The sequence below is a fragment of the chloroplast genome of Adiantum capillus-veneris (genome assembly GCF_014529385.1).
Source record: "Adiantum capillus-veneris chloroplast, complete genome".
NCBI lineage: Eukaryota > Viridiplantae > Streptophyta > Polypodiopsida > Polypodiales > Pteridaceae > Adiantum > Adiantum capillus-veneris.
In genome coordinates this window covers 119,190-137,500 of record NC_004766.1, presented here as the reverse complement: position 1 = coordinate 137,500, position 18,311 = coordinate 119,190, and the positions used below count along the sequence as shown (strand labels likewise).

At 39.7% G+C, this 18,311-nt stretch overlaps 6 protein-coding genes and 2 non-coding genes across 8 annotated transcripts, besides 2 other annotated features; 7 read left to right on the top strand and 1 right to left on the bottom strand. All coding sequences in view use genetic code 11, as the record gives it.

The window, feature by feature from the left end:
* Positions 1–10,379: part of a repeat region (inverted repeat region A; IRA) that runs on past the window's edge.
* Positions 76–519, top strand: rps7 (ribosomal protein S7). Its single transcript is given in 1 exon segment — positions 76–519. A coding segment is annotated over 1 exon segment (444 nt).
* psbA (photosystem II protein D1) lies at positions 1,018–2,079 on the top strand. Its single transcript has one exon. The coding sequence runs from the start codon at positions 1,018–1,020 to the stop codon at positions 2,077–2,079; it is 1,062 nt and encodes a 353-aa protein (NP_848122.1).
* On the top strand, positions 2,509–2,582 carry trnH. The gene has a single exon. It is a non-coding gene; the product is annotated as a tRNA-His (tRNA).
* Positions 2,848–9,162, top strand: ycf2. Its single transcript is given in 1 exon segment — positions 2,848–9,162. A coding segment is annotated over 1 exon segment (6,315 nt).
* On the bottom strand, positions 9,820–9,882 carry trnN. The gene has a single exon. It is a non-coding gene; the product is annotated as a tRNA-Asn (tRNA).
* Positions 10,353–11,235, top strand: chlL (photochlorophyllide reductase subunit L). The gene is given in 1 exon segment: positions 10,353–11,235. A coding segment is annotated over 1 exon segment (883 nt).
* Positions 10,380–18,311: part of a sequence feature (small single copy region; SSC) that runs on past the window's edge.
* chlN (photochlorophyllide reductase subunit N) lies at positions 11,314–12,696 on the top strand. Its single transcript is given in 1 exon segment — positions 11,314–12,696. A coding segment is annotated over 1 exon segment (1,383 nt).
* Positions 13,039–18,129, top strand: ycf1 (hypothetical protein). The gene is given in 1 exon segment: positions 13,039–18,129. A coding segment is annotated over 1 exon segment (5,091 nt).

Sequence of the window (18,311 nt, the reverse complement as noted above, 5' to 3'; positions counted from 1 at the left end):
AGACATAAAAAAAAATTGGTTGAAGTCTGACGTAGTTGTAAACTCGTGGTACATCGGAGCAGTGTAGCGAACGAAATTAGAAATATCGAATCGGATCCAATTTATCGCAATCGATTGGCAAACATGCTAGTTGATCGTATCCTGAAAAACGGCAAAAAATCACTAGCTTATCAGATTTTTTATCAGGCTATGAAGCGGATTAGATAAAAGACAAATAGGAACCCACTGTCTGTTCTGCGACAGGCAGTGCGTGGGGTAACTCCCGATGTAGTCACAGAAACCAAACGTGTGGGTGGATCAACTTATCGAGTTCCCATTGAAGTAGTACCTGCAAAAGGAAAAGCTTTGGCCATCCGGTGGTCATTGATCGCATGTCGAAAACGCTCAGGTCGAAGTATGGCTTTAAGGTCGAGTGATGAATTGATAGATGCCGCCAGAAATTCTGGGAGTGCCATACGGAAGAAGGAAGAGACTCATAAAGTTGCGGAAGCTAACAAAGCTTTTGCCCACTTCCGTTAGTTTTGCTTAGATGAGATTAGTTCCAATCCACAATCTTTTCGTTGTGGATTGGAATCGGGGCGCAAGTATCGGGGAATCGAGAAACACTACGCAGAGATGGATGAGTGAGGGGTTGACGACTACTTCCTCCTTAGTTCGTCAATTATTCCAATATTTACAATACGTTGGCCGATGCAAAGCTGCGGAGTGCTTCGTCCATGAAAAGGCTTGACGCAGGATTCTTTTTTTTTTTTATTTTTTAGAGACCAAAATTGATTAGGGGCGTGCATTACCTAGGAGAGAAATTTCATTTCTCCCTCTCCCCTTGTTTTAGGGAATCCAGGTTGTGAAATAAGTGACAAAAAATTTTGAGATACGGGGAAAAAGCCTCTGTATCCAAGAATTCTAGAGACTCAATCGATTTTGGTTGACACGGATAGGTTTTTGTGATATGCTACATAGTAACAGGCTTACTAGCCTGGGGAATCACTAATTCCTTTTCGAAAACCAAAAATTCCCATGACCGCAACTTTAGAACGACGCGAAAGCGCAAGCCTATGGGGTCGCTTCTGCGACTGGATCACCAGCACTGAAAACCGTCTTTACATCGGATGGTTTGGTGTCTTGATGATTCCCACCCTACTAACCGCAACCTCTGTATTCATCATCGCCTTCGTCGCAGCTCCTCCCGTAGATATTGACGGTATTCGCGAGCCCGTTTCTGGTTCTTTGCTATACGGTAACAACATTATCTCTGGCGCTATCATCCCTACTTCTGCAGCTATTGGGTTACACTTCTACCCAATCTGGGAAGCAGCTTCCGTCGATGAATGGCTTTACAATGGTGGTCCCTACGAACTGATCGTTCTTCACTTCCTACTTGGTGTAGCTTGCTACATGGGTCGCGAATGGGAACTAAGCTTCCGTTTAGGTATGCGCCCCTGGATTGCTGTCGCTTATTCAGCTCCAGTCGCAGCTGCTGCCGCCGTCTTCCTGATCTATCCAATTGGTCAAGGAAGTTTCTCTGACGGTATGCCTCTGGGCATTTCTGGTACTTTCAACTTCATGATCGTATTCCAGGCTGAGCACAACATCCTTATGCATCCTTTCCACATGTTGGGTGTAGCTGGCGTATTCGGCGGCTCTCTATTCAGTGCTATGCATGGTTCTTTGGTAACTTCTAGTTTGATTAGAGAAACTACTGAGAATGAGTCTGCCAATGCAGGTTATAAGTTTGGTCAAGAAGAAGAAACTTACAACATTGTAGCTGCTCACGGCTACTTCGGTCGTTTGATCTTCCAATATGCTAGCTTCAACAATTCTCGTTCTCTACACTTCTTCTTAGCTGCTTGGCCCGTGGTAGGTATCTGGTTCACCGCCTTAGGCATCAGTACTATGGCATTCAACTTGAATGGTTTTAACTTCAACCAATCTGTGGTTGACAGCCAAGGTCGCGTTATAAACACCTGGGCTGACATCATAAACCGCGCCAACCTAGGTATGGAAGTCATGCATGAACGTAACGCTCATAACTTCCCCTTAGACTTAGCCTCTGTCGACGCCCCTTCTATAAACGGATAATATCCGTCTGGTTAGGCAGCACAGCTGGATACCAAACCCTTCAATTTAAGAAGATATAGTTTGGTATCCAATGAAAAGGAAAAGGTAAGGTCCGTACGGTGGAGCAAAAAGGGAGAGGATAACGGACTGTCACAATCTCACGGTCATCAGTTTCCCATCTCGAATTGAGAAGAACGAAGAATTGGAATATCCTTCCGGGATTTCCTAATTGAAAAGAGTTACTAATTTGATTCGCTGAATTCTTGTAACCTTTCAATCTTTTGGGTAGAAGGAGTTGGGAGTACATTCCTCATTTTGCAGATTCTATGTTGTCTTGTTAGATACATGCAGTTAATATGGATGTGTATCATCCAAATAAGCTATCTAGCTTAACAGATGGATCTCGTTCACATTTGGGGAGCCCCTTAACAAAAGCAAGTGGCAAAAGGGGCGGACGTAGCCAAGTGGATCAAGGCAATGGATTGTGGATCCATCACGCGCGGGTTCAATCCCCGTCGTTCGCCCATCCGAGTAATTCAATACTACTGCTCCGCCCGCTTAAGGCAGGGAAAATTTGCCGAGTTGGGTGGGATATATGCGGGTCTCCTCGACAATAACATCTGAGAATTCCCAATTTCATTCCAGCTTCGGATGCAACTATTTACGGAAAGAACCAGACTCGTCTGATAGATTTCCTCCATCACATCTTGAAATGTTCGAAATTCTCAGTATAATAAATATGGGAAATAGATAGATAAGTAGTCTCAGAACTAATATGGGAAAAAAGCTATGGTAAAAAAGGTGATAGAAAAAGGAAGAGGAGTAAGGGGCCGAGATTATTCATCTAAAGTTTGGGACTTCTTAGAAATCGATGCATTAAACTACTTCTCCGAATCATTGAAAAACCACTATCTCGAAGAACTTGTAGTTAGTCCAGCTTCCACTGCTGAACCTTTCATCAGATTATCTGACTTGTGATTTCTAAGTTTACTGTTTCTACGTAATCTGCGTCATTCAATAATGAGGGGTAGTGGCGTCACCCTGGAAATGCTGATGTTGCTGGCGATACCAATTTTTATGCATTGCCTGAGTTACAAAAATTCGATTGATAGGGGTTTTGTATTAGCAAAAGTCATTGATGGAGGTGAGGGGATAAGAAAGAAACAGACGGAAAATTATGGCAATTTCTCCTACGATTGCTTCCTCCAATTCAAGAGATTTTTATCCGTCGGAAGAGATGGGAAGAGAGAAATACTGGAGCCCTACTACTTAGGTTTGAACAAAGATATTTCAATTTCTGCAAGTTCTTCAAAGGAGGAAAGAGAAATCCGTTATGATGTCACGACTCCCTTGCCTTCCGGTAGGTGGAAGGCACGCATAATGAGGAGGGATTCCCTACTATTTGGCGGGGATAGATTCAAGGGGAAAACTGAAGGGATTCAAGTGGTTCGTGGGGGTAGGTATCTGCAAGATTTAGTTAGGTTTTTCAAATTCTATAAAAACTTGGTAGTTTCCAAAAACGGAAGTGACTGCCACCAAAACAATTTTGATTCGTTGCTTCTCCGGGAAATCTGTGACAAGCAAGATCTGGGTCGGTTACAAGCAATACGGTTGGGAAACAATTCATTAAGTTCCGTAGTATTGTACCCCTTTGAATCTGAATCCGCAGATTCAGCCGATCCCCGGAGGGACGGATCGGCATTTCCCTCTGAGCAAGAAGTCTTTTCCAACTTGTATTCGTTTACGTCTCGTGAGAAAACAATATTGTTTCGCAACTCTATATCTGGATTAGATTATGGAGAAGATGAGGGAGGCTTTCCCGTTCTACATGCTTATTCACAAGTTAGAAATCAATTAATAAACCGACTCACCAACTTCCTTTCGATAATTAGGAAATCAAACCTTCCTCTTGGTGGGAAAATAGTTATTGACGTCAGTAATAGGATCAAATCCGAGAGAGTCTTTTTTCCATCGGGAATGAAAAAAAATATGCCGTTTACCAAAATATCTGGCAAGAAACTTAGGTTAGCAAGTGGCGGATACTTCGACTTCGTTGAGATTTTCCCAACCTATTTTAAAGCATCCTTAGAGATACCTAGGGAAACAACTAATCAAAATGGAAATACTAATTTTTTAGACGAATTGGAAGGAGGGGGGAACCTAGATTCAATTTATTCTCTAGTTAGATTATATGGGCGAAATAGAATCATACCTCTCTACTCAACATACATATTTCTTCTCCACGATTATTTTTGTGCGTTATCCACTGAATATTTCTTCCGAATCAAATATTGGTTGGATGGCTGGACGGGTGGCAGAGTATACATCAGTTTCACGGGAATTGCAACTGAAGAAACAGTATTCAAGTGGAAGGATGACGTAGAGCGTCTATCGAACGAATATGTTACCTCCCATATTGGTCAGTGTAGGAATGTTCAATCAAATCTGTATAGACGGCTCGATGCAACACGGAATTTGTATGTTTCGCCTGTTAAGAAATTCTTGGGAGAAGCAATGAAGTACAACTTGGCAGAATTAATCTGCCGTGTGTCACTAGTGGGAAACGAGTTGCTAAATAAGACTGGTGTCAGTCTCCGTAGTACCAATAGACATACCAAGAAATATTTTCACCGATTTCTCGATGTGTTATTTCTTTCCAAAATGATTGTTGCTGAGGCTACTCGCCAGAAAATTCTGATAGATACCGTTGATTACTGCATCGAAAAATTGGACGACATAGATTTTGAAAAATTGAACAAAATGGATCGTATTGAGCTTGATTTTTTCTCAAGTTTATCCGATGGTTACATTGACGAAGAGATACTTCTTTTCAAAACAATTCTTGAAGAAAGAAAAAGTTTCTTAGTCGAGTCTAGACTGTTAACAAGTGAAAAATCGGTAGGCTCCTCGACTGCGCTAAAACCTGCGTCGAATTTCACCTCTCTCGGGTTGTCTTGCATCGAAGCTATCCGAGCAGGATTCTCGGGTGAGGCTCTTTCTATTATGGGGAGACAAAATTGGAATCTGTTTGTGTGTGATTTAAGCCGTGGGGGGAATTCAATTAGGAATATTGGTGAGAGTCTTCCAAAAAACATTTCCGATCAAATGGATGAAATAAACAACTCACCTATACGGAGCCGGGCTGGAAACAACTTTATCCAGAGAATCAAAAGGGGTTTCTTCGTCGGGAACTGTAGCAATAGTTATCTCGACGTGTTAGAAAACTTTTATTTGAGCTCCGACGAGAAAGCCATCTCCTCATCTGATATCCTTTCACTTATTCACCTCCAATTGTCAGATTCGTTATCATCCAATTTTTCGAAACAAACGGCAGGGGAGGTAGCTGATCACTTACTCACACCAATTCAACTTATTTCGCCTAACCTGCATGAATCCGCGACCATAGTAACTCATTTGGATGGACTTCCCAATTCTATTTCGGATCTGAATGGGTTACTGGCAAGTTTGAGCTCATCCCCCCGTGAAGCGACAGACTCGTTCCTATTTTCGTGTAGTAATGATGGAGTTTCTTTGGAGGAGGCGTCGAGAAACTCCGACTCGTGGTCGGATCATCAGCGAACCCAACCTCGTCGGAATCTGCTGGTATTAGATCGAGTCAATTCGGAGAAGTTTTTCAAAGATGGATTAGACTCGAGAAATGGTTCCCCCACGAGTCAAGTCTATCGAAACGGGTTGTCTATTGAGTATTTTTGGGAACCGAAAAAATTGGATACACCTTATTGGTCGCTAAGATTCTCATTATTCAATGGCGTAACATCAAGATTTATAGCGGGATCAATTGGGGAGGATGTTACCCGCCAAGATGCGGGGTTCGCAGATTCATCTGCCCGGGAAGAAGCTACTTGCCCGTCCCATTTCATCAATTTCAATGAATTATCAGAAGATTTGAACAGATATAAGATCTCTTGGATTTTCTGGAGAGACAGTATCGGCGAAAATTGGAGCTTATTGGGAGATTATATACCCCTGTTTTTTACCCCCACCTGGTGGAGATACTTCTGCGATCTAATTACAAAAGCATATCCGGAAATAGTACTTAAGATAAGTTACGACTCAAATCATGATCTTCGTAGAATTTCTGAAGGAATTGCTAGGGGTTTAGTAGGTAGCGCGAAGGGCTATTTACTCCGAAGCCTGCAAAGGCTAGGATTGATATTCGGAAACAATTCTATTAATACTATATCATCCGAGACAGATCTTCTCATTCTCGAAAAAATCCCTGATAAAGCGGAGATTTTACATCCGGGGGAATGGTCGGTATCTCAATTTTCCAATAGGCCTATCTCCTATTGCTGCATCCTCTCAATATTACTTGTTCTCCTGTCATTGAAACATCCTTTGTCTGCCGTTTCGGGTTCCAATTCCTTTCATTTGTGGAAACGTTTTGCTACTATTGACTATTTAACAGACCCAATGCGTGGATCCTATTTGAGAAAGGTAATGTATTCCCCCCCGACAAGCTAAATGTTAACAAGAGATCTACTAATTCATTCTCTCAATAGATTCTTGAATTGTGTAAGTAATATACTTTTTTTCCTTTTCGTGAAAAATGAAATTGATTCGTGGATATTTCGTAGAGAAAGCTCTGATATTTTAGATAGTAATAAAGAACTACTGACTCAACATTTGGTAACGACTAAGATTCTCTACAGGTATGCATCGAAATCAAAATTCAATTATGATTTATCGAGCAACAAGATTTTTCATGAACCTTACCCGCAAGATAGATCCAACGTTTTGGCATACTTACTTCAATTCTGGCAAAATGATCTATTGGGTCACAAGATTCGTAAGTTGGATCCTGCGGAGAAGTGGGCTTTTTCCGCCCTTGGGAGAGATATTCTATTTTCGGCAACAACAAGGCGAAGAGACAGTCTACTAAATATGCCATGTCGTGACATACCTATTTCACTCCAATCGGGATTATTACCATCCAAAGGAATTTTGCTAGTAGGACCTGTAGAAACTGGCAGATCCTCTCTTATTAGAGATGTAGCATCCAACTCCTACTTTCCAGTGGTGAAACTACCACTCAAAAAATTCATATACAACCGATCTTTTTTCAATAATGTACGTGGAAATTTCATCTCGAAAGAGAGCGTACACCGATTAAATATCGTCTTTGAAATAGCGAAAGAAATGTCTCCTTGTACATTATGGATTCAAGATATTCATGAATTGAATATTTGTCGTTCGTATAATAAGCTAGAAGCTGATCCCAAATTTCTACTTTGCCAAATATTGAAGAGTATTGGTCACAAGCTCGGCAACTCCGACATCCGCGAGAATGTCGTTATTGCCACGACTCACGTACCTGCGAGGATAGATCCAGCTTCAGTAGCTCCGAATCGGTTAAACTAATTAATAAATTTTCGGAGGTCCAATGGGCGTCAACGTCAGAAAGAATTGTCAATTCTATTACGTATCAAAGGTTTCGAGGTAGGGGCTAATCCGACTCTTCTTGAGAGTACTGTGTCTGGAACTGCAGGTTATAGTAAACGAGATTTACTTCTTCTCGCTAATGAAGCGTTATTGATAGGTACTTCCAAAGGGAGAAAGTTTGTATGTAGCAACACAATTGGATTAGCTTTGCATAGGCAACATTCGACTGTTAGTGATATGGGCAATGAGATGGAATCTAATTCTGAATGGGAAATCTCTTCCTACAAGATGGCAGAAGTAAAGAATAGTTTGACAGATATTTCTCTCACAACTTTTCCATTTATTGGTCGTGACGAGTTAAAAATGCGATTTTATTACTTGTCTAACTGGTATGTGGAACCTTCAACAACCGAATCAACAATTGATGAATTCACTATGTTTTTGCATCTCCCAGAGCTAATAGCCAAATTAGTAGCTCGCGATTCGTTCCAAATGGATAGGGGAAAAGAAGATAATTTCATTGTTATCGACAAACTCGTAGAGAATGACTTAAACCTAGCTTGTGGCGTCCTAGAAAACCTCTCGAATAATTTCCCACGTCCGGAAATTTGTAGGGGAGAGAGCCGGCGCAGTAATAGTTTTCCTCCCCCTCTTCCTATTGGAAAACCCAAGTATTGCTCAGGTGTAACCTCTCTAAGTCGCTCTTCCAAATCTCTGAAAAGAGGGAGAATTAGTAGTCTAACCGATTTCGAGATGCAACAGTCACCCGAATTAAGAAACTCAGCGGCAGAGATATCGCGTGAGATTACTTGGTCCCGCAAGGCTTGGCGTCTCCGTTTCCTGCGAAGCGGGACTTACGAATTGATGGGGGTATTATCCGAACCCAACCATTTGTATAACTTAATTCTTCTTTACTACAATCAGAATTACATACCCCAACAAGATTTTGAATTCAGTAAGATTAGGGGAAAGAGAAGTAAGTGGCGCGAGAAAAGCGGGTATCTTTTCAGCTTCGAGAAATCTGTCACTAATGGAACAGATAATTCCATTAAAAGATTGGAAAACCGATTGGATAATATGTTGTTACGTGAGCAATTTCTCGAATTGGGAATCTCTGGCGATTCATCTAATGAGTATGAAACACATTGTGATCGATTGAATGAAATGACTCGACTCTTCGGGGGGCGCTTCATCTGGGACCCCATGCTTCTGTTCCAGCCAGACCCTAACATTCCTTCCCTGCGCCGCAACTTGTTGTCAACGAAAGAACTGGCACGGAGGCTTCACACCATTTACGGTATGAGAAGGCAGCGCCTTCAGAAGATGTCAAATAATAAAATTAAAGATTTTTTCCTCTATAGCGAAGAGAATCCAAAATTGAAACCCGACTCATCTCTCAATCGGCGGAATAATCTTCCTCTGGAAGAGGAGGAGCGAGATTCCGAATACGTCAGGGAAACCTCTTCCGTAGATATACATCTGCAATATCCGCAGATATTTACTCCCGTTCGTTTGGGTTGCTACGCGGTAGCGGAGGATTTCCCGGAACGATTTCTTCGGTTTAGGCTTCTGGTTCATAGAAACAAATGGCTGAGACGGAACCGTTCCCCATTTCGGGATTTTCTTATTTATAATATGTTGCTTGAAACTTATGAATATCTATCCAATCCGTTTCGGTTTGGTAAAGCATCACTGGATTGAACAATGAAACAATTCCTTCATGAAAGTTCGATGTCATGAAACAACTGTTGTTTCCTCACCTAGATACTCCCCACTCCGTTTAGATCTCTAGCCATAGAATTGGAAGCCAACTCACTCAGTAGGAGGAAGATCTCTATTTTCCTTTTACTGATACGGAAAATCTAATTATAGCATTTCAAAAAGAAAAGAAGTTGGAGAACAGTTACTATAGGAATTAGGAGTCTCTCCACTGAGAGGTAGGATTGGAAGGAGTGATATAGGTTATTCCGCAGGAATTATGCGAACGAAGACAATTCTTTGTCTTCCCAATAACTATCCTCGATAAGATTTTGGATTTCCCCCCCCCCCCTCACCCTCCCCAAGTAGCTCCAAGGATCTCATTGAGGCGTCGAAATCTAAGAATTTCCACTTTAAATCAATCCGGTGTATCGAATGACTGGAATGGGCCAATTAAATTAGTCAAGTGGGGGGGGGGGGAGAACGGAACGTGCCAATATTCTCGTTTCCATTCGTTGGTGTCGAGGCCTAAAATAGCGCGATAGCAAACCATTCAGTGGTTGGTGGGTCACGCCAACTTGATTTGGCATATGTGTGATGTGAAATACAGCTCTCCTAATCCTAATTAGTATTAGTGGAAATTCTTGACGTAGATACGGATCTCCCCGGATAGGATTCGAACCTACGACCAATCGGTTAACAGCCGACCGCTCTACCGCTGAGCTACCGGGGAAAATGGTAGGGGATTCAGTCCCATACACACTTGCTTGAATACCTTTTTTCCAGAAGCCAATTCCAAATCTGGAAGGAGTTAAGCTTTCTTTGCCATTGCAAAAACTTTGCGTACTCCCTAGCCCCCATTCATTATAGGGGGGGGTAGTGGCGATAGCAATCCCATTCGAATGGAGGGGCCCCCAAATCATGGGCGTGGGAGGGTGGGGGGGGGGGTCAACCGGCCGAGACGAGGTCAAGATCAACCTGGCAAGCCCCTCCCAAGATTCGTATTGATCAATCACCAATGAGTGGTTTCTATTCCCCCCTTCCGGGAGGCGTAGTAGAATAGTTGCGGGATTCTTCCTCCACGTTATTTTGAGGACTAGAATTAGGGGGAATAGAGGAAGCAAAATAGAATTAGAAAGATGGGGAAGATGAAAAATAGTCGGGAGAAATGAACGCGAATTGGAGTTTCGTGAAACGAAAGTAGCAGTTTATGGAAAAGGTGGAATTGGAAAATCAACAACTAGCTGTAATATATCGATAGCTTTAGCCAGAAGAGGAAGAAAAGTCTTACAAATTGGATGTGACCCAAAACATGATAGTACATTTACACTAACAGGATTTTTAATACCTACAATTATAGATACTTTACAGGTGAAAGATTACCACTATGAAGATGTATGGCCCGAAGATGTGATTTATAGAGGTTACGGCGGGGTAGATCGTGTAGAAGCTGGAGGACCCCCTGCAGGAGCAGGATGCGGCGGGTACGTTGTGGGAGAAACGGTAAAACCTTTGAAAGAATTAAATGCTTTTTACGAATATGACATCATTTCATTCGATGTTCTGGGAGATGTTGCTTGCGGGGGATTTGCCGCTCCCTTAAATTATGCGGATTATTGCATTATTATAACTGATAATGGCTTCGACGCTCTATTTGCGGCAAACCGTATTGCCGCTTCAGTTAGAGAAAAATCACATACCCATCCCTTGCGACTAGCGGGTCTAGTTGGAAACCGAACATCCGGAAGAGATCTTATTGATAAATATGTAGAAGCTTGCCCCATGCCTGTACTAGAGGTATTGCCCTTAGTAGAAGATATTCGCGTATCGAGAGTGAAAGGAAAAACCTTGTTTGAAATGGCTGAATATCAACCGAATTTAAATTATGTTCGTGATTTTCATTTGAATATAGCAGATTAAATCTTATCCGAGCCAGAGGGAGTCGTGCCAAGGGAAATTCCAGATAGAGAATTGTTTAGCTTGCTCTCTGATTTTTATTTAAATTCCACCTTTACAAATGAAAGTGATGGTGGATATGACCACCAAGATGTTCCGCTTGACTTTACAATTATTCGATGATGAAGAGAGTAAATCTTTGTGTGTATACATAGATGGATTTACATCCACACTTTTCTAATCTAAGGAAACACTTTCATGAAAACTCCGGAGACTCTTGCTTTCGAATGTGAAACCGGCAATTACCATACGTTCTGCCCAATTAGTTGTGTAGCTTGGTTGTACCAAAAAATTGAAGATAGTTTTTTCCTGGTAGTGGGTACAAAAACTCGTGGTTATTTTTTGCAAAATGCTCTTGGAGTGATGATTTTTGCCGAACCTCGATATGCAATGGCAGAATTGGAAGAGGGCGATATCTCAGCTCAGTTAAATGATCAGAAAGAGTTGGAAAAGATTTGCTTACAAATAAGAGACGATAGGAATCCCAGTGTTATCATTTGGATTGGCACTTGTACTACAGAGATAATAAAAATGGATTTGGAAGGTATAGCGCCAAAATTGGAAAAACAAATTGGAATACCTATAATAGTTGCACGAGCAAATGGATTGGATTACGCCTTCACTCAGGGGGAAGATACCGCGTTGGCTGCCATGGCGCATCGCTGTCCGGAATACAAACATTGCACAACGAACTTGAAGAACCGGACTGATGAAATGGCGCGTATTGATAATCATACTACTAACAAATCTCCCTTTGAAGCGAGTAAATTGACAAGATTCAATTTAGTGCTTTTTGGTTCTTTATCCTCCAGTATAGCTTCGCAACTGAATTTAGAATTGAAACGCCAATCAATTTCTGTTTCAGGTTGGTTACCTTCGCAGAAATACGAGGAACTCCCCGGCTTAGGAGAGGGTATCTATGTTTGCGGAGTGAATCCTTTTCTGAGTCGTACAGCAACAACATTAATGCGTCGCCGGAAATGTAAGTTAGTTGGAGCACCTTTCCCAATTGGTCCGGATGGCACACGCGCCTGGATCGAAAAAATTTGTTCAGTTTTTGATATTAAGTCATACGGTCTAGAAAATAGGGAAAGTGAAATATGGGAAAATGTCAAAGATTATATCCAGGTAATAAATGGTAAATCCGTATTCTTTACGGGAGATAATTTATTGGAAATTTCTTTGGCAAGATTTTTAATTCGATGCGGAATGATTGTTTACGAAGTAGGAATTCCCTATATGGATAGACGATACCAAGCTGCTGAGCTTTTGTTTTTACAACATACTTGCCGGAAGATGAAAACACCCCTACCCCGGATTGTTGAAAAACCCGACAATTATGGACAGATACAACGTATGCATGAGCTTAAACCACATTTGGCTATTACGGGAATGGCTCATGCTAATCCTTTGGAGGCTAGAAATATAGATACCAAATGGTCAGTTGAATTCACATTTGCACAAATTCACGGATTCAGTAGCGTTCGAGACATCCTCGAACTAGTTACTCGTCCGCTGCGACGTAGGGGTGTTATAACCCCAGGTTTTCGCAGCTTATCAAAACAAACGACAGGAGATTGATTAAATTTTTATTTAATCTTTAAAAATTACATAACAATTGGTAGCGAATCACTATGAAGAGATATTTAACTCCGTTTACTCAATTCCTTAATCAATAATTTTGTCAATTCCACAATTTTGAAAACGATTAAGGAGGGAAATCATACTTTTTTTTTTTTCAAAATTTCCCGGAATCACTTGAATAATCTTGCATTTCCGCGTATAATAACGTTAATACTATTGGTACTGGTAGAAATAGAAGTAGATTTAAAGGAAATGTTGGAAGGTAGAGTTTTAAGAAAGATTTTAATAAACAAGCAATAAGTACGTGAGACTACAAACAATTAGTAAAATTTTCTACACATCAAAAAAGCTGCAACGAATACAAAGATATTGTTGTCACTGCCCTGGCCAAAACTGATGGATCCCTATATGCTACTTGGTTTCTACTATGGGTTACTTACAACATTACCCGTGGGACCTTCGCAAATCCTATGTGTGAGATCTTTTCTTTTGGGTGGGAATCTAAGTGGGCTAATTTCTATCAGTGGGTCGGTATTGGCACAACTAATAACTGCATCATCAATCTACTGCTCGCCAATTTATCTATTACTGCTAAGGCCACATTTACTAACTATTGTGGCAATACCGTATACACTTCTCTTTTGTCTGGTAATCAAGGATTTTCCAAATTATCAGATTTTGCGTCCCGTGACATCATTACGTGACTCACGAGTAGCTAGATTATTTTTGATAAGTTTCTTTTTTCAAATATTGAACCCAATAATGTTACCAAATAGTGTGTTAACAAGACTGATTTATCTATACTTCTTCAGGTATAGCACCAATACAGTTTTTATGGTATCTACTTTTATGGGTTGGTTAACTGGTCAGGCAGCATTCAATTTTTTTTCTAGACTACTTTTAAGTCGGGTGAAAGGGGATTCCCCGATATTATATCTAGTGGCGAAACGTTTTATATATGCAACTTTTAGTATTGTTTCCATCTCATATGCTGTGGCATATTTGGGTAGAGCTCCGGTCTCTTTTTGGACCAAAAAGTTCATGAATGAATCTCATGATAGAGAAATGAATCTTTGGGAAATTGCTGAATATTCGGATCTATTGTGGTGGTTTTTTAAACCGTGGCCCACTTCTTTTTTTGATCCCTCTAGGGCAAATCGGAGTAATCGATTTGTCAAAAATCGTCGATTCCACATGAATAATACTTTTTATAAGGGGAGAACATCCACATACTTTTTTGAAAAATGTTTAACTGATGGTAAAGAGAGATTATCTTTTCTAGCATTGCCCAGTTTGTCAATTTTTGGGAAAGAAATGTATCAATCGATGGCAAAGTCCCGTAGATCTTTTGGAATCCGTTTATCATATCAAAATTGGGTTTCAAAAAAATTAGCGAAAACAAAATTCTTTGAGAAAGAATTAACGGATCAAATCAAGTTGTTAGACACTGGTTCTTCATTCTCAAAGACGATGAGTAGAAAAACAAGATTGATGGGCGGTAAAAGGAGGAGAATACCCCGCACCTATGACCCCTTTGTCAATAACTTCCGCATAAGAATTCCAGTTTCACAGACATTTTTGTTAGAAGATGACTTGGGTTTGAGTCTATGGGAATGGGATAAATTGGCGACGGAAAGAAAAAATAGAAAGGCAAAAAAAACTGTCAGGATAAATGCTATCAAGGATAAGATTTTCACAAAAGATCGGAGATGGAAACATGGATATGGAAATCCGCTACCGTGGGAACCTTTGCCGTCGAGAAGTAAACGCATGTTCTATTTTATATTTGAAAATCGAGCTTTATACGACTACGATCTACAAAATATCTTGAAAAAGATAAAATCTTCGCCCACACTCGATGTTACTTGGAAAGAAATAATGGATTTAGATTATGAAGACCATATCTTATTTTTGACCTACTTAGAGGTGGGATGCTGTCACCGATTTGGTTGGATATCTCCACTCAAAGCCTTTTTGAGAAAAAGTTCTAAGAGTTTGTCAAATGTAGAACGGAGAATACGCAGACTAAATAAAATTGGGAATTTGAGTATGGATCTGGCTCGATATACTATCCTGTATTTTGAAAATAATTTTGATATACCGGGAGGAGACGGCGATTTTCGCTACAGAAAATTGCGTAATGTGGGTATCACTTTCGCAAAAGGAAAGCCCAGATCAGAAAGATTAATGAAGCGATATGCAAAAGTATCTGATTTCCGTAGAAAATTTCTGAAGGGCTCTATGCGTTCTAGGAGGCGAAAGACCTTGCTCTGGAAAGCACTTCAAGAAAAAATACGTTCGTCTTTTTTCCTCAGATCAGCAGAAAGGACAATCTTGTTTCAATCACTTATTGAGCGACTGACAACTTCAAGCCGTGAAGAAAAATTTAGTGAGTTGGAAAAAGACACGGATTACGAATTTCAGAAACAACTACTAGATATCTCTTTATCAGCGAAAAGGAGTTTAATCGGTGAATCGAAGCTTACTCGTTCAGCTATAGCAGCTAGATCAGACATAGGTCCTATCCATAATGGAAGGGGATATATGCTAGTTTTTCAATCCAGATTTCGAAAGTTTATTAAACTACCAGTACTTATAGTCTTGAAAAATATCGGACGTATTTTACTCCGTCAAAATTCCGAATGGAATAAGGACTGGACGGGATGGAAGAAAGAAATTCATATCAATTGTACGTTTGATGGCGAAGACTTTTCACAAGATGAGTTACCTCCACGATGGTTAAGAGAAGGTATTCAGATAAAAATTGTGTATCCGTTTCAACTGAAGCCTTGGCACACAGATGGGAATGAAAAACAACATACTCTTCAAAGAAAACACAAAGAAATTGGATCTAAAAGCCGGGAATTGAAAAGCAAAAGGAAATTGAAGCAAAAGAAGCACAAATTTACTTATTTAACTGTTTTAGGGTATCAGACGGATATACCTTTTGGAACTATTCAAAAGAAAACTTCTTTTTGGAAACCTGTTCGGAGAAAGTTAATTCGGATTTGTAAAAGAAGCTTGCCTCGTCAAATTAAACAAGCCTATCAATTTATTCACTCTAGGTTCGAGAAAGTATCAAAATTGAATTCAACTCCATCGAAGAAATTGAATCTTATTTCCAATCTAAGACAAGGTGGAAAATTACTAAGTGACTATAGTCTGGATGAGAAAAGTTGGATGAAAACCTCATCTACCAATTACGTAAATGAAAAGACAAAACCTAACTGTAATGTAATTTCAAACAGTGAGAGATTTATTGCTATTGGTGGGGAAATGAGTCCGGCTAATGTTACTCGTAAACAACTTGTTACTCGGGACCAGGTAGAAAGAGAATTTTTAATGAGTATCGTTGCAGTTGACTCCAAAAACCTTTTGGACGAAAAAATAGATGACCCATATTCCAAAATAACTTCGAAGGATTTGGAAACAGGCGATACTACATCAGGTGACATAAATCTTGTGAATTCCACCAAATTTGAACGGAAGCAATTGGTCGATTCCGAGGAAGCAGGATTAAGTTTATATTTACTTGTCAGAGAATTAATTGAAACATTTGTTTCAGTACTAATAAACTTGCCTTTCACAATTAACAGGATTTTTGTTCATTACTTCACTGAATTCCTCGCGTTGTATACAAAATTGGCAGGGATATTGGATAACATTAATGAGGGAAGCAATTTATCAACAAGAAGTAAATCGTTGCAATTTGACTTGCCATCTCAAACCTGTATTTATATTGATATGTGGAACATCGGTATGAGGGGCAGCTTAAACCTGGATCTGTTAGTTAATGATAAAAGAAGTAGCAGTAATTGCGGAGTAAAAAATAGACAGAGTGGCATCTATGTTGAAACCGACGGTGTATCAAACCTATATCAACCCAAAATGTACGAGAAACAAACTCCCGTCCATTACAATTTAATCGCGACAAAATTTCTGAGTCCTGAAATAAGAAATAATCATGTAAATGATTTAACAATGTGTTTTGATACGGAGACTGGCAAAACTGATGAAGAGTTTTTTGATGAAAAGGTTGCGAGGTCTATAGAGAATTGGGGATTTTTGAATAAATCTTGCAAATTGGATGAAATTAATTGGAATGAATGGTTATATTCTCTCTCCAGATATAACTTACCATTAACAGCCTGGCGCAATATAGCACCTCGGAAGTGGAAAGTTTGCTTGAGTGAACTTAGTAGTATTGAGACAAATACGATAACTGAATTGAAAGATCAGGTATCTCAAAACAAGCTACACAGTTATTATTCCATATACACAAAAAAATCTTTCCTCAGGAATAAAATTAGTAATTTTAGTAAACTGCGTAAACATAGAAACCTGCTACAAAACCTAACTGATTCCGTACAAAATGGCGATGTGGAAAATTTATCTGTGCAACGAGATATTATGGAGCAAAGGTTTCATTGCAAGAGTTGCATTCAAAAAAGTAGTAGAGGAGGAAGAAACAGAATTAGCAAATTTGTTCACTTTCTGAGTTCTAATGTGGAGAGCAAAAATAATTTGAATTTGCAAATTGATTTGCTATCGTGGTTAGATCCAGATATTGCAAAAACAAAAATATTTTTAAAAAAAAAGAAAAAGGCAAAGCAGTTAAAAAATCCTCTATTGAGAAATCACTACCGATACAGATATGTATTAGACATATCCGGCAGATTCCAAAAGGTATTGAATCAGTTGAATGATCTCACGTTAGATGAAAGAGAAGATGCGGACTACATTTTTCGATGGAAATTTAAATTTGAAACAGAATTGGAAAAATTTAGAAACTTAATTTCTCTCACGAGAATGCTAGGAGATGACCAAGATTTGATTACACTTTGTACAAATATTGAAGTAAATTCAGATTTGCTAAATTTGCAATTTAATGCAAAAACTAAACGTGATATGTTTCATAACTTATCTGTTGTTTCAGCCCATCGTTTGCGGCTAGTATTTGACGATCAAGATTTGTTGTATAAAATAATCAACCCTTTGCTAAAATTCAAAGGGAGATTAAGAGGTATATTTAGGAGACGTTTATACAGAAATGTATATAACGGTAGTTATATTTCCAATTTGTCACATATATTAACTGAACGAAATTGTAAACAGTCTTGCCTCTATAACATCGATGACCTTTTATCTCCGCGACGTAGGCGGGAATTTCGATTTCTCTATTGTCTATTGAGCCCAAAAATAGAATATTCCCAATATATATCAAGAATTAAAAAAATAGACAATGCTGAGAAAAAACAAACCCTTTACCATCTCCCAAGACCGATCAGGATTCAAAAGATTAAACGTTTTTTATGGCCCAGTCACCGATTAGAAGAAGCGGCCTGTACAGGCAGATCCTGCGTTGGCGTTATGACTGGAAGTCGATTTGTAACGCTTAGAATCCGAATGTATCCTATTCCTCTAAATTAAAAAACCGGGTGTGACATACACTCAGTTGCTAAGTTGAATTCTTGAAATTGAAATAGTTGGAAGTCAATTATCCACGAATTTGAATTTCATGGATAGGTTAAAGCATTTGCCGGTCAGATCAGATGCGGTAACTCAAGTCGTGATTATGGGGTGTGTGTGGGAATGTTTATACCACCCCCCCC